The following is a 14,675-nucleotide window of genomic DNA, read 5'->3' as shown; positions in this document are numbered from 1 at the left end:
AAGAAGGAACTGAAGGGCGGCTGGGTCGGCAGGGGCATATATCCGGCACCATAGCGGCGCCACTCCAGGGGGCGCCCTGCCGACCCACCGAGTGTTGCTAGGGTAAAAATCTTCCGACGAACGTGCACGCGGCGCGCGCACACCTAACTGGAATGGATATGAGCAAGCACTCGAAGAAGAAGATACAGTATTTAAGACTGGGATGAGGTAGTTGCAAGCTTTTGCTTTGAAAACCTCAACCTCTTAGCTGTTGGTTCTGGAAAACTGAGCAGGGTTGGATCTTTGCGTTAACTGAGACTTGCTAAACTGTCTTTTATTTGCAGATGTGTATATCCTCAAAGACCTAAGTGTGGCTCTAAAGTCCTTCAGGGTATGAAGAAGTCATCCGTGAAATCTGAAAAACTTCTGGCCATCGAAAAGTTAATCTTCCATGGTCGATTGTCCCTCCTACAGAAACCCAGACAAATGAAACCAGGATGCTCACCTCATTACTACTGCGGTGGAAACAGACCTGCCTGCAGTGTCTACAGCACTGAGCAATGGCTGCAGTGAAGATACTGCTAAGAGCTGACCCTCCTTTATTATGGTATTGAAATGTTCTCAATGTTCCTGTGGTAAATGGTCAATAAAAGCATTAAACTTGCAGTCTAGACAGTCATATTTTAACATCAGCACCTGGTGGTTAGCTATCCTGAACTGAAGTGTTGCAGATGAGTAGCTCTCATGATCAAAGAGGTCTTGATATTGCTGGTCCTTATTAAAAGGGGTGCCTTGTTGGGTCTGTTGTCTGACCCTTTCATTGACTGCATCTACAACTAAAGAATCTGGTGTTTGATGAGCAAATTAAAACTCACAATTCTGCAACATAATTTTTGGTTTTTTAATCAGCCCTCTTACATTTGGTGCGAAGGAGAGGGGGAGATGGAGAGGGAGGGGCATTGCTGGAGTTTGCCAGATGGACCTGGCTGGCTCAAGGAGGGTTTCATTAATTGGCAGTGCCACCTGTGCTGAGGTAGAGGTCTGCAATACATCCAGGAGCTTGTGATGGGAATCCTGGATTTCCTCCCGGGAATTCATAGGTGTCAGTAGCCAGAGATGCTGGAACAATTTTTATAGTGGGGATGCTGAGAGCCACTGAACCAAACTGTAAACCCTGTATATGATGGAAACCACTTCAAGCCAGGGGGTGCAGCAGCACCCCCAGCACCTGTAGTTCCAGCACCTACATCAGCAACCCACTTCATCATGTCCTGGAATTGCCTAAAGTCATCAGCTAATGATGGTGGTGGTGGCCTTACTGCCTTATCAGGTGACAATGAGATGTCTGTAATGGGGGGCAGCCTCTTTGTTCACCTTTGCCCCCTGCTCCTCAAAGGTCTCCTTGGGCTCAGAATGGGGAGGAAGATTGGACAGTACCGGTGAACAAGGCCTTCTGTGTGCCCTGAGAGACTGAGCTGAAGTCCCTTGACACTGCTGGCAGTATATTGTCTATGAATCCCAGCAAGGCTAATGAGGGAGACCAGAAGGAATGGCAGGAGGTATCCAACATTGGTCATCCCAAGCGTTTGTAGGCACGGGTCTGGTGCCCTGCCTTTGTTGCATCTGCAATGTGGAATAACATCTGGAATAAATTGGAGAACTTTGAACAGAAAGTTCAGAGTCTGAGTCAGAATGCTCATCCACATTTGTATCAGAGGTGGCAACTTCTCCTTATGGATAGCGGAAGATGGAAAAGAGGTAGCTCTCATGAAAACATGAGCAGTTGGTGACCCAGCTGACTCCAGTACTGAAAAATGTCCAGAGATCACAAAAAGCAGATACTCAGGCTCATTAGCAGGGACTCTAGTTTTCAGTGCTAAAAACAAAATTCCTCCAATAAAACAAAACATGAAAATCCACGTGTTTCCATGATTAAAATGAGATTTGAACCACAACAGATAGTAGAACCCCATATATCCGAACCTCCATTATCCAGCTCTCCATATTAACCGAACCACTAGCTGCCTAAGGCTAATCACTTGAGCCACAATCTTAAAATAAGAGATGAAAAGCTCTTGGCCAATTCTCCTGATTATCCAAATTTTTAATTATTCAATCTCGCCTTGGTCCCAGTTAGATCAGATAAATGGTCCTCTACTGTACATTTAAAGTGCATTCAAAAATCAACCACAAGAGGGGGAAGTTGCATTCATTGATTAAGTGATATGGTACTTTCAGTAAAATTTAGTTAATATCTGTTTTTATTTTTTCACAAAATGTAAAAAACTAAAGATTTTCTGTAAAAACGCAAATTCTGCATTTTTCCATGGCAAATGGATTTCTAGGATCCCTGCTCATTAGGTACCAAAAGGCCTTGTGGATACTGGAATTCCTGCAGTTCCAGGAGCACAACAGAACTCGGTACTGGCACTAATGTTGCAGACACTAATGATGTTGTTGGTATCAAGGGGTCTAGGATTCCATGGAAGCCAGTCTCTTGGTAATAATAAGAGAAAGTTACTCACCTTGCAGTAACTGAGGTTCTTCGAGATGTGTGTCCCTGTGGGTGCTCCACTCTAGGTGACGGTGCATCCCGGTGCTGTTGATCGGAGATTTTCGGTAGCAGTGCATGCGCCCCACACCCTCTTCAGTTCCTTCTCTACCATGGAGCATCCGACTACTACTCCAAAGTAGAGGGGAGGAAGGCGGGGAGTGGAGCACCCACAGGGACACACATCTCAAAGAACCTCAGTTACTGCAAGGTGAGTAACTTTCTCCTCTTCTTCGAGTGCTGTCCCTGTGGGTGCTCCACTCTAGGTGAATGTGTAGCAGTACCCACTGTGGTTGGTGGGACTTTGGAGATGCGGCAGTGAGTACTGAAGATAGTACTGTATGGCCTACTATTGCGTTTACCGAGGTGTCTTGCGTGAGAGCACAGTGTTTTGCAAACGTGTGTTCAGATAACCATGTAGCCGCCTTGCAGATATCAGGAATGGGAACGTTGTGTAAGAAGGCAATGGACGCCGACATGGCTCTAGTGGAATGAGTTCTAATGTTGTTGGGTGGTTGAAGATTCTTCGCCTAGTAACAGGATCTGATGCAGTCAGAGATCCACTTGGATAGACGTTGTTTAAAGATGGCTGTGCCCTTCCATCTTTCGGCAATGGAAATGAAGAGTCGTGGAGACTTGCAAAATGGTTTAGTCCGTTCTAAATAAAAGGCAAATTCGAAAAGCTTATTGTAATTATCAAAATCATAGCTGGCAAGGAGAGCAGAATAGTTTGCAATCCTGAATTGTAGAGTAGAGGATGTATAAACCTTGCAGCCCAGGACATCAAGGCGTCTAAGGTCCTTGTCTTGCGGGGTGGGTCGATATTTGGTCCACTGTGCAACTGCATCAATGACAAGAAAGTTTGGCGGTGGATGAGAAGAAAGGAAGTCTGCGTCCTTTGCAGGAACGTAGTATTTACGTTCGACCTTCTTACAAGTTGGTACTAGGGAAGCTAGGGTTTGCCAGAGAGTGTCAGAAGGTTCCATGAGTGCTTCATTTATAGGGAGCGCGATTTTCGAGGGCGCAGATGGTTAAGGATTTTGAGGAGTTTGTGCTGAGTCTCCTGAATCTCTTCCAAGGGGATATCCTGACTAAGTACAACCCTCCTAAAAAGATCTTGAAATTGTTTGCAGTCATCCACGGTCTGTGGAGGTGGAGGGAGGATGGCTTCATCTGAGGCTAATGGAGAGTTAGGGTTAGGTGAGTCAGGATATGGTGCGTAGCTCCCAGTCTCAGGAGGAGGCTTAGGTACCCTGGAAGTGGATGGAGCAGGAGATTGAGGCACCGATGGAAGATGATTGGTAGGAGGATTCTGCCATGGGTATCACTGCAGCCAAGGCATGGGGTAAGAGAACCCAGGCATCGCCCACGGGGGGGTGCAACATAGGGAAACTGAGGCTGCTGAGCTTGAGCCATGACCAGAGGTGGTAAAGGTGCCTGTGGAGGAGAAGCAGGAGGGGAGAACTCCGCTTGCTGCTGTAGCTCAAGGTCACCGGTCGGTGAAAGCCAGTTCAGGTGGAGAAAGTGGTAGGTCAAGAAAGGAGTTCTCTGTATCTAGGAGCGGAGCATGTGGCTCAGGTGGCACTAAAAGATCACTTTGAGTGAGAAGCTGTTGCTCCTGCTCCCTAGGCTGAGCTAAGCCTGCTCTCTGCTCTAGCTCTTTAGTCGGCGAGAGTGACAGAGAGTGTCCTACTGTGTTTTGCCTAGAGGTGCTCTGCAGGGGGTCTGCTGCTGGTGCGTGGGCAGAAGAGTGGCTGGGTGCCGACCCTCTTCACGGTGCCGAGGCTGATAGCGCTGTCGGCACCGCAGCTATTTTTGTTGTTGAGGCAGAGCGCGCTGGCGGGACCGCAGCCACTTTTAGCACTGAAACTGACCAGGCTGTAAGTGCCATGGCTGTTCTGGGTGTCGGAGCCGAGTGTGTTGCCGGTACCGCGGCCGTTGCCGGTGCCAAGGAGGAATGTGGTGCCGGTGCTGTAGCCTTCCTCGGTGCCGAAGAGGAGTGAGCTATCTGCGCCGCAGTAGTTTGCGGCACTGAGGGGACCGAGTCAGTAGGTGCCTTCCCCGCACGGGAGGTCTGGTCCCTGTCTCTAAGCTCTGTCAGAGCGGTTCCTGAGGCATTAGGAGAGGCTGAAACAGCTGTTTTTCAGGCTGTCAGCACAGGGGTTAGGGATCTCGCCGGAGACCCCCTACCCTTGTTAGAATCTCATCTGTGAGACTGTTGAGCTTCTTGCCTCCGCTCCAGGGAGGGTGAAGCAACTCTCCCCACCGGTTCCGATCTGACTGGGGGGGGGTGTGTGGGAGCGGGTTCTACCTTTCTCGTCTCCGACAGTGGCAGTAAGGATTTTTCCATCATGATGATCTTGAGGTGCAGATCCCTGTCACGACGAGCTCTTGACTTGAGGCTCGCACAATGGAGGCACTTCGCGGGGATGTGGTTGTCCACAAGGCACTTCACACAACGAGAGTGGCCATCTGAGCGTGCCATGGAGTCCTGACAGGAGATGCATCTTTTGAAACCTGAAGGTCCTGGCATTATGAGTTAGAGAAGAGTGTCTCAATGGGAGACAAGCCTGAGGGGTGTTATTTCGTTTTTTTTTTTTTTTTTTTTTTAAACAAAGTAACTAACTATGTAACTATACTAAAGGAAGGGAAACAACTGGGAAGTAATTAATAATTATTTCTATGTTCTTTGTTACTGTTTCCTATAGAGATCAGGGAAGAGAAAGTAGGACTCCCCCGAGTCCCGTCTTCAGCCGAGGATGGTTGAGAAGGAACTGAGGAGGGTGTGGGGCGCACACACTCAGGAAGATTCCAACTAGACGGGAGATACCATTTGGGTGCGTGCGCCCCAACCAGACACTGCTACCGAAAATCTCTGATCGACAGCGCCGGGACGCACCGTCACCTAGAGTGGAGCACCCACAGGGACAGCACTCGAAGAACAACATTCGGTACTGACCCCTTTACCAGTGCAGTATGGGTCTTAGTTGAAATGTCAGCATGTTTCAGGGTACCTGAAGTACTTAGAGTATCACTAGCACTCCTCTCAGGACCTGAGGTTTCCAGTGACCAGATCTTCTTTGATGAAGAACTCTCTATTCTGCTCTTCTTATCCTTTTCCTTATACTTTGAGAAGCTCTTGGTACTGGTAGTGCAGTTACTGATACCTCAATCATGGATATTGATGGAGACTGTTTTCTATACTGTCTTCCTTTTGGTGACCGTGATCTTGACAATGCGACACTGACAGAAGTGGAGAGTCCCTATATGCAGTGTTCTCTACCACCAGGTCAGCATCTGATCTCAAGCTTTGCTTCACCATTAAGAGCCTATACTTTATTTCCCTGTTACTCTTGGATCTTCCTTTAAAAGATGATCAGATCTAACACTTGCTGGGAATATGAGAAACTCCCAACCAGCAAATGTACTGGGAATGTCCACCACTAACATGGATTGCTTCTCAGCAAGACAGGCACCTTTTAGAGACCAGCATCCCTGTTCAAGAAAATTTGTTCAAGCCCCTCAATTGGTGGGGGAAGGGGAGTTATTTTTTTTTTTTTTTAAAGAAAGGGAAAAAGGGGGGAAATGTTTCAACAACTGTAAGGTTACTAAATCTACTACTACTGAGACCTACCTATAAAAGCTAAAACACAAATATAAGAGGGAACAGGCACACAGCAATGAGGCACACTGCTATACTCCATCTCTGGCCAAAGGCAGTTCAAAGGAATTGATATCAATTCGCCCATGCAGCCCTATATAGCTTTGGTACAGGGCATGAGGATGTGTAGGGCATAAGCATGGGCTGAATGGACACTGCTACCAGAAATCTCTGATCAAAGGTGCAGGGCACTTGTGCAACTAAAGTGGAGCACCCTCAGGGACACTACTTGAAGAAATTGTTTATGTTCTAAATCCCCAAGTGAGTGTTCTCACTTGTTCTAAAATAAGAAAATGTAATTCTAAACTGATTTATTACCAGTTTTACAGTTTTATTTTGTAAATTTACTTGAGAGTTAGCAGAAAATCCTTGTGTTTGAAAAGAATCTTTGAATGGAAATTATATCCAAAGTAGCCATGTTCTTGGACCACCACCAAAGCTGCTTGGGTGTTCTGTGTTTACTCCTCACACAGTAAGTCAGGTAGCACTAGGCACACAGGGCACATCCAGGAGCTGATTTGGTTCACTCCCTACTTTGCTCTGATAGGTCAGGTTGCCAGATGTCAGTCCAGACACAAACTCCTGTGAGTGGATGTCCTCCCCTAACCAGTGGGAGCTGGATGTGCTGCAGAGGCACCATGCACAGCAGCCCCTGAGACAGGGTTACTATTTTAACTTCTCTCAGTTAAGTGGGTGGAGAAGATAGACCCCAAAAGGAAACAAAACAACACAAATCAGCAAGAAAGCACAGTGCTGAGAATGGGGTCAGTTGCATCTGCAGAGGTGAAGAGTGTCAGAGGGACTTTTAACCCCTTCCTATCAGAGATCATGCAGACTATTACAAAATTTTTCTCTTTTCAGTATATTAAGCTGATGGTAAAATATTTCTTATATTTGTATCTCAGAGCTGTTCTCTGCAGGTGCACCACAATAATGCACAGAGACTGAGGTACCCTACAGAAAAAGCTGAGTCAGTTACATGTTTCTTTACTGGGTATCTCTCTCTCCTAATGTTTACAGACAGGAGTTTATTTTATTTGAAATGTAAACAGTTTTGTCATCTTGAGTTTGTCACAGATCAATACAGTATGTTTGTAGCCTATTATATGGAGTAATTCCAGAAAGTTTCATGTGCAGTTGAGCGCCTAGTTACTGTGCTAGACATACAACTGCAGTCATAGTGTCATCTGATAATTTCCAGAGACAATTACTATCATTGAACATGCAACCACAATGAGGTATAGGAACCTGAATATTAGAGCAGACCAATAATCTGCCTAGACTGGTGTCTCTTCTTTGATAGTGGCCAATGATAGACACTTCAGAGGAAAATATCAGAAACACAGTTATGAGCAGCTCTGCCTCATGATAAATGCATACAGAGTTTACATACAAAAATCTTCATTTAAGCCATAAACATTTCCAAAGGTTCATGAGTCTCAGAAGTCCTAAATAATCTAATAGACATCTGTCTGTGCATGTCTGGGTGACCCCTATGGAACTGGTTGTCCTTAAATGTTCAATGGATTAGAAAATCAAGGGGCTGCTGCTATAGAGGATGGAGGGGAGGTGGGGTCTGGCACTGGTTTGTTGTGTTACACATCCCAATCTGCGTGCAAGTAACAGAAAGAAGGAAGCTCTGGCACTGATCTGGATCATGCACTCATCTGGATCCAAGTGGGCTCAGCTACCATAGGAAGAGGAATTTGAGATGAAGCCACTCACCTTGTTATAACAGACTATGAATTCACCCAGCTGGTGAGCCAGGATGTGCCTACGATCATCCAGGGCCAGACGTCGACTGGGGAGTAGCATCCTGAAAGACTGCTGAAGATTGCTGGCTGCTCGTTTCAGAAAGCGTATCACCAGCTCCTGCCACCAAAGGAGACAGCATTAACAAGAGCGTTTAAAAGGGCTGTGCAACATGTGGAGTGGAGTGCATAGGGGGTGCTAGATCATCCCATGATGGATTGAGAAGAAATGCTGTTCTGTGGATGTGGTATGACATGTAGCAGGTAAGAGTACATTCCAGAATAGATGTGGTGGTGGATGTTTTTTAACCTACTCCCACAAATTCCCAAGATAAGGGGGAGAAGAACTGTACATCACTTCCTAGACTGGGACAGTGATGGGAGTACTTCAAGAATATCTGTCTGAGGAAAGTGTAGCTGTGGAGGAGATGTGGAAAATCAAGAAACATCAATAATGGAGTGTCCCTATCCAGAAAAACATTTTATAAAAGAGCATTGTCAAAAGTATCATGTAGAAGGAGCCCAGGGATAATATGACAAAACCCCTTCAAGACACAATCCTCTCCTCTCCACCACAATGGAGGAGGATCTTGGGGTTCTTTTGGCCTACCACATGATCAGATACAACCTCTGGCCAGAAATGAATTCCTGTTCCCTGCATCATCATATCCCCTGTATGACCTCTGGCCAGATACCCACTTCAACCTCCCATCATGTCAGTCCCCTCATGCCACCTCTGATGGGGAGGGAATACAGTAAGTCAGGCCCCAAGGCAAGGCGCCTGCTGTGGATGTTCAGTTTTGAACCCTTTTTGTCTCCCCTCTGGATTTGTTTTTGGTTAGATGCCCTGCTAGTGCATAAATGAGCTGCCTCACAGCCAGAGCATTGGATTTCACAGCTCGCCTCTCACTGCCATTACACTAGGCTAGTTTGATCTGTTATTTTAAACATTTTTCGCAGCACAGCAGACAAAGTGAATGTAAAAAAGCCAGTTTCAATTTTCCACTTGGAAAGCAGGGGTAACATTTTCCACTGAGCCGACTGATTATTTCTGACACTTGGTTTTATCTTCAAGCTGCACTGGCTGTTTCCCCATAGCCCGCTTTTAGCAAGAGCCCATTTGGGTTTGCAAAAAGCCCAGCATATCATCTGATGTTGTCTTTCAGGAGTGTTAGAGAGGGGATACTGGGTTTGCTGAACTCCTTAAAGTGGTTGATTCAGATAGGGAGAATTCACTGTATTGTTTGAGGAAATCCAGGGACATTCAACAACAGCATTAGAGAGAACCCTTTTTTTCCCCCCTCTGTCTCTGCAGAGAAGAAAGGGAAGATCCTCTAAGACACAGCTACCTGCAAAGAGTAAGAGTGTGGATGGGGAAGAAGGCTAAGCCAGGCACCCACTCAACTTGAGCAGATTCAAGCATTCTGTTTCTGTAAGAAGCTGCTGGTCCCTTTATGATTCAACTGGAAAATCCAGGCACTGGCAAGACATCTCAGAGACAATGCTGCCAGGAAACTGGAATTCAACAGCAGGTATGTTCAGAGGTAGGAATGCAGGAAGAGAAGGCTGAGTTGGATGGAGTGTTAAGCATGCTCAGTTCACGAAGATCTGTCTATGCTGATCTTACTCGGAAGTCAGTCAGTATCTCTACCACGCCTGCATGCTATGAACCTGGCACCAGTTCCTTGACAAAGGAGGAGATGTATGCACAATTTCAGGAACTAGGAGCTTTCTAACCTCATTCTTTCTGAGGGTGGGAACTGGCCTCCACTCTCTCAGGACAGTTCCCTATTAGGCTCCTCTTGCCCAACACAGATTCCTACCATTTGCTCATCCTCCTTAGCAGCCCAGGCAGCATTGTGGATCTGGTCCCCAGCCTCCTTCATCAGACGCAGCTGAACACGATGGAGGTAGGCAGAGAAAGCCCTGCGAGCCTGCACTTTGCTGTGGAAGCCAAGACAGTGGTCAGATATACAGCACCATAGAGTGAACAGCCCCTATCTAGACTATTTACGAATCTAATTACAGTCACCCAAATCCTCCAATACGCAAATGCATCTGGGGATAAGGAGAAAGAGGGCTTCTTTGTCCCTAATTTATTCTTAATGTACCTTCATTCCATCAGGTTGGGGCAGGGGCGCCAGAGGATACTACAGGGAACAGACAAGCATTCTCTGAGCAAAGACAACCTCTGGAGATGGGGTGACCTCCTTCCCTTCCCACATCCTTAGCAGCCCAGTCAAAAGGTCAGGCATGTGCACATCAGCCAAGCAGAATATTCCCAGCCCACTCTGAAGCTCCTTGGTGCTGTCTCTATGATAATTTTGAACACAGCACTAGCAATCACAAATTAAACTGAAAGGCTCTGTCCCAATGACAGAGCTTCTAAAGGAGGCCCTGCAGTTCTTATTGGGTGAGTGAGGGGACCTCTCCCCACCTAAATGAAACCTCTGTAAAACAAAAGAATAACATTTGTGAAGATGAGCTCTTCCCCAGCCACCTCAGAGTTACAGGCTAGGTTTCACTGAGCAAAGTAAGCAAAGTACACCATGCAGCTGGCCGAACACATAAGGGAGCTGTGGAAGTGAATCAAGGTGACCAGATGGTACAGGGTAGGATATACAGTTTCATTTTCACTCCTCTACAATTATAGTCATTTTAATGAACAAACATGTTAAGACAGACATCTACCCAAGACTGCTCAACTCCACCCATCTGCAGCCCAGCCTTCAAATCTTCCTCCAGCTCTGCGTGGGCCCAGCTTCCTGCCTCCAGTTATTCCCAAGGACTCTCTGCTCCTCTTTCATCCACTTCACACTTTGTGGCTTTTTTTTTTCTCCCTTTTTCTTTTTTACACCTCCTTGTACTCAGGACAAGATATGTCCCCACTATGCCAGACATGGTCTTCTACCTCCTGCTCTCTATTTCTGTCTAAGTACTTATATGGCCCTCACCACTGTAGTAGGTCAACACTTGGTCCCATCAGGGCCTCTGATCCTTTATCAGGCTCCTCAGCTCAGGAGCCTGGTCTCACTACCACACATATCTACAAAGTGCAGTGATACATACTTATAGAACTATGGAAATCATACAAAATAGCAGCAGCACCACTATGGACCACTGCATCAGCCTAAAGTTGATATGGGGAGATGACCATGGAAGTTTAAATGCCATGCACTGTCTGGAGTTATGCCTCTGCTTGGTCATTAGTTCTTCAAATTTCTGAAGCCCTGTCACAGAGCTAGGGAGGATCTGAGAAAATGAGTTAAATAGGAGGCTCAGGCTGACACCTCTACTGGGTTATCTCAAGGGTTCGCTTTAACTAAAACACAAGCTTGGTCTCTGCCCTGCAATGAACTCCACAACACAGAACAACCCCTGTGACTCCTCAGGGCTCCCTTTCCTAGCTTCTAGACAACAAACCCTTCCCCCCTACCCCCTCCGACATGGGACTAACCCAGCCATGAGCAGACTCTGAATTCTGACTAGGAATTAACTCCCAGAATACCAGGCCACTGTAACTCCACGGCAACTCTCTCCTAGGGGCTTCCTCCCTGCCTAAGGTTGCAGATCCCTTCCAGGAGCATCAAAACATCTTGTGATAAAGTCTCTAAGATTCCTTGCTGCTAGGATGAGAGAACAACTCATTGACAGCTCTTTGTCTGTATCTCAGTTTCAAAACACAGAACTTGGACCTGCTCTTAATCCCAACATGGAATCAGAGGAGACCTCTGGAGATAGAATGTTACCTTGTCTCCTGCAATCTCTGTCTTGCACTTGAGACCCAGAAGAAGAAAAAAGCATTCAACAGAGGCCTCAAAAGTACGGGCAGACACAGCTTCCTCTACTGGTGATTCCCCTGGGGATCGCATAGTGGGGGAATATAATAATATCCCCAATAATTGTCACTACCTATCAATACTGCTAGAAGGATGAGAGGCAGAGAAGCTGGCTGGCCAGGCCCAGCTGGAGGACTGAGGAACATCCTGTCTCTCAGAAGGGCTGCATGGGACAGGTCTGGTTTCTTTCGGATGAGATTTTCATAACTTCAGCTCCTCAGCCCGCTGACACTGCAGCCAAGTTTTTCATCAGTGACAAATCAGACGGGGCCAAGTCCAGCACAATCCTTGCACATGAAGTCACTGCACGCCTTACGCTGTGTGGAGCTCCTTAGCTGCTCCAGGGGAATCCCAATGGGGCTGGGTGCTGAGTAGGAATCTGCCAGCAACTTTTGACAGAAGCCTGCATTCTTAGCAGGACTTGGCTGCCCTATGTGTGAGTGGGTGAGGTCAGTACTGCTGTGTCTGCTTTGAAAACCTGTTTCCAAATTTTCCCTTCTACAGACACCACAGCAGCACATGTCTCAGCCATAACAAGATAATAGTGCAACCCAGATTCCTCCTGATGTTTCCTGAGGCCTCCCAGCCTCACGGAAACTAATTTGGGAAAGAAGAGGCAGGTCACATAGGGGTCAATGAAATCTTGTTTTCTATAAGCTTGGACAATTTTGTATAAGATATGACAAACAATCAAAACACCTTTTATCCAGAAAAGGGATAGTCATCCCTATCCCCATAATGGTCCCATTCCCCTCTTCTATTCAGTAAGGGGATACTCCCCCCCCCATCCCTTATAATGTACCCCCCAGCAGATAGATACTCTGTCTCTCCAACTTATCAAGAAGAGTAATTACCTTCCTATCTAGTAGGCCACAAGCTGGAGAATTCCCAAACTTTTCTTCCACTCCACCCTTTTTGCAAACAGTCCAGCCAAGCACCAGAGCACATTCCAACCCACCCTTCCCAACACTGGACAATCAGATCTCTCAATGCCTCATCACCCTCAAAACACTTCTGTCTTGCTCTCAGGACACTGCAGTCTGGCATTTCAGTGGCTATTGCCAGAGTTAGGGCTTGTTTGCACAGCAAGCTTCAGAGTGAACCTACAGTACACCAGCTTGCCGCACAGTTACATCACACATGGACACTGTTAAAGTGCACTGAAAGTCCCAGAGTGAAGCTCACTAGTATGTCACTGTGCTATAAAAGTGTCCAATGGGATGTTACTGCACAGCAAGCTGGTGTGCTGTATATTCACACACTGGCTTGCTGTGCAGTAGCTCACCATGTGGACAAGCCCTTAGAAAAATTCACTTCAAGAACAAAAGCACAAGAATGGGAAGTTTGCTTTTATGAGAGGTGGGAAAGACAGAGGAATTCCATTCTCAGCCTTCATTTGTTGGCTTAATGTACAATAAAAATACAGTACAACGAAAAACAGAAGAGATAATGAACACAAAGATTTACAGTTCAACAGGAGATCCCCCTGCATCAAATCAGAGGAATTTTGAAGGCTGGGGTAGCCAAAGTAAAGCTCAGCCACCTGTTTTAAGAAAACAGCCCATGGAGACTTTAGGTCCCAGTGTGCAATGCTGGGGTCACACATTCTAGGACTGATAAGGTGAAGGCTCCTGCATGTCTCCATTTTGTGTAAACTAGACGCCAATGCAGCCTGCAGTTAAGCAAAATCTAGGCATGTTTGTTATAGGCTCTCCCACCTTCCTGTCCCTGGAGGGGTGGGGTTCACAACTTATTGAATGTCCCCAGGCTCTGTGTATTCATTGATACTAGTTGCTATGCTTTCTGAAATAATCTGCCTACTGACTCTTACCTTAGATTCCCATTCTCCTGCAGAATCTGCAGCAAGTTAAATTTAGGCTCTGGATCCACTTCTTGGAGAAGCAGCTCTGCCCCGCCACCTCCAGCTTTCTGTTCAGGGTCTTTCAGCACATTCTCTCGGCAGACAGCTTCCATCATTTCTGACAGGTTTGGCTTGCATTTCACCTGCATGTCCGTAAGAGAGGCAGCAGTTTCATCCTGAGTTACCTCTATTTCTTCATCCTCATGTGCCTCCTCTTCTTCCTCACTCTCTGCATCTGACTTGAGAGGCATTTCCTTTAGCTTGGAAGTCCCTAAAATGAGGAGGAAACCAACAATGGTGAAGAACAACAACAAAAATCTTTCCTGTTACCCATCACCCCTTTGTTTATGCCCACACTCTTTGTTGCCGGAAGTCCAAGAACCCTCTCTAACAGCCAAGTCTTCACCACTGTATTTCATTCTTCGCTAAAGCTTTCCACCTAGGATCTCAAAGCAGCTTATAAATCCCTCTTCCCAACACCAGGAGATAACTGAAGGCTACTACCCTTCATTTCCTCCTCTGTAAAGTAAGAACAGATAAAATGACTTGTCCAGAATCATATCCTGACTCCATGGCAAAGTCAAGGTTAATACATTACCCGATCTCTGGTTCTTATATTAGTCTAGATTTCCTTGGCTTTGTTTACTCTCATGTACACCAATATATTGTTGATAAGAGTGTCTCCCACTGACACAGAGGTGTGCGCAAGCGCTTATGTCAGAAAAACTTATGTCACTTGGGAGGGAGGGGTTCACACCCCTAAGTGACAAAAGTTTTGCCAACGTAAGTGCTAGTGTAGAAATGCTCTCAGTCTTTCCAATGAGCAAGTTTGCCCCTTGCTCCCTGGGCTTAGCTGGTGCCATGTTGGAGATCCAGCCTGGAACACCCTTGATTTTCAGCCTCTTGTGGAGGGTGACAGGAATGCATAAGCACTCACCTGCTTTCACAGACATTTCTTGTCCCCAGAAAAAGGCTGTGACTACACCTTCAGAGGAGGTTTACCCCCACAGCCCTAGTATATGCAGCTGAACTG

General features: G+C 46.5%; 1 protein-coding gene across 18 annotated transcripts in view; it reads right to left on the bottom strand.

The window, feature by feature from the left end:
• The window catches only part of TTLL5 (tubulin tyrosine ligase like 5), a 239,726-nt gene that overhangs the window by 144,770 nt on the left and 80,281 nt on the right, over positions 1-14,675 (bottom strand). For all 18 annotated transcript variants that reach the window (XR_012655815.1, XR_012655816.1, XM_075065558.1 and 15 more), the window contains 3 exons: positions 13,613-13,913; positions 9,766-9,886; positions 7,917-8,063 (listed from right to left, as the gene is read on the bottom strand). Coding sequence is in view for 16 of the 18 variants with exons in the window: in XM_075065558.1 (XP_074921659.1) it covers positions 7,917-8,063; positions 9,766-9,886; positions 13,613-13,913 (569 nt within the window). In the remaining 2 variants the exon portion in view is untranslated. The remainder of the gene's footprint in view (positions 1-7,916; positions 8,064-9,765; positions 9,887-13,612; positions 13,914-14,675) is intronic.

The sequence above is a fragment of the Chelonoidis abingdonii genome, chromosome 4, assembly GCF_003597395.2.
Source record: "Chelonoidis abingdonii isolate Lonesome George chromosome 4, CheloAbing_2.0, whole genome shotgun sequence".
NCBI lineage: Eukaryota > Metazoa > Chordata > Testudines > Testudinidae > Chelonoidis > Chelonoidis abingdonii.
Note: the sequence above shows the minus strand (reverse complement) of the source record. Positions and strands in the feature narration are given on the sequence as shown.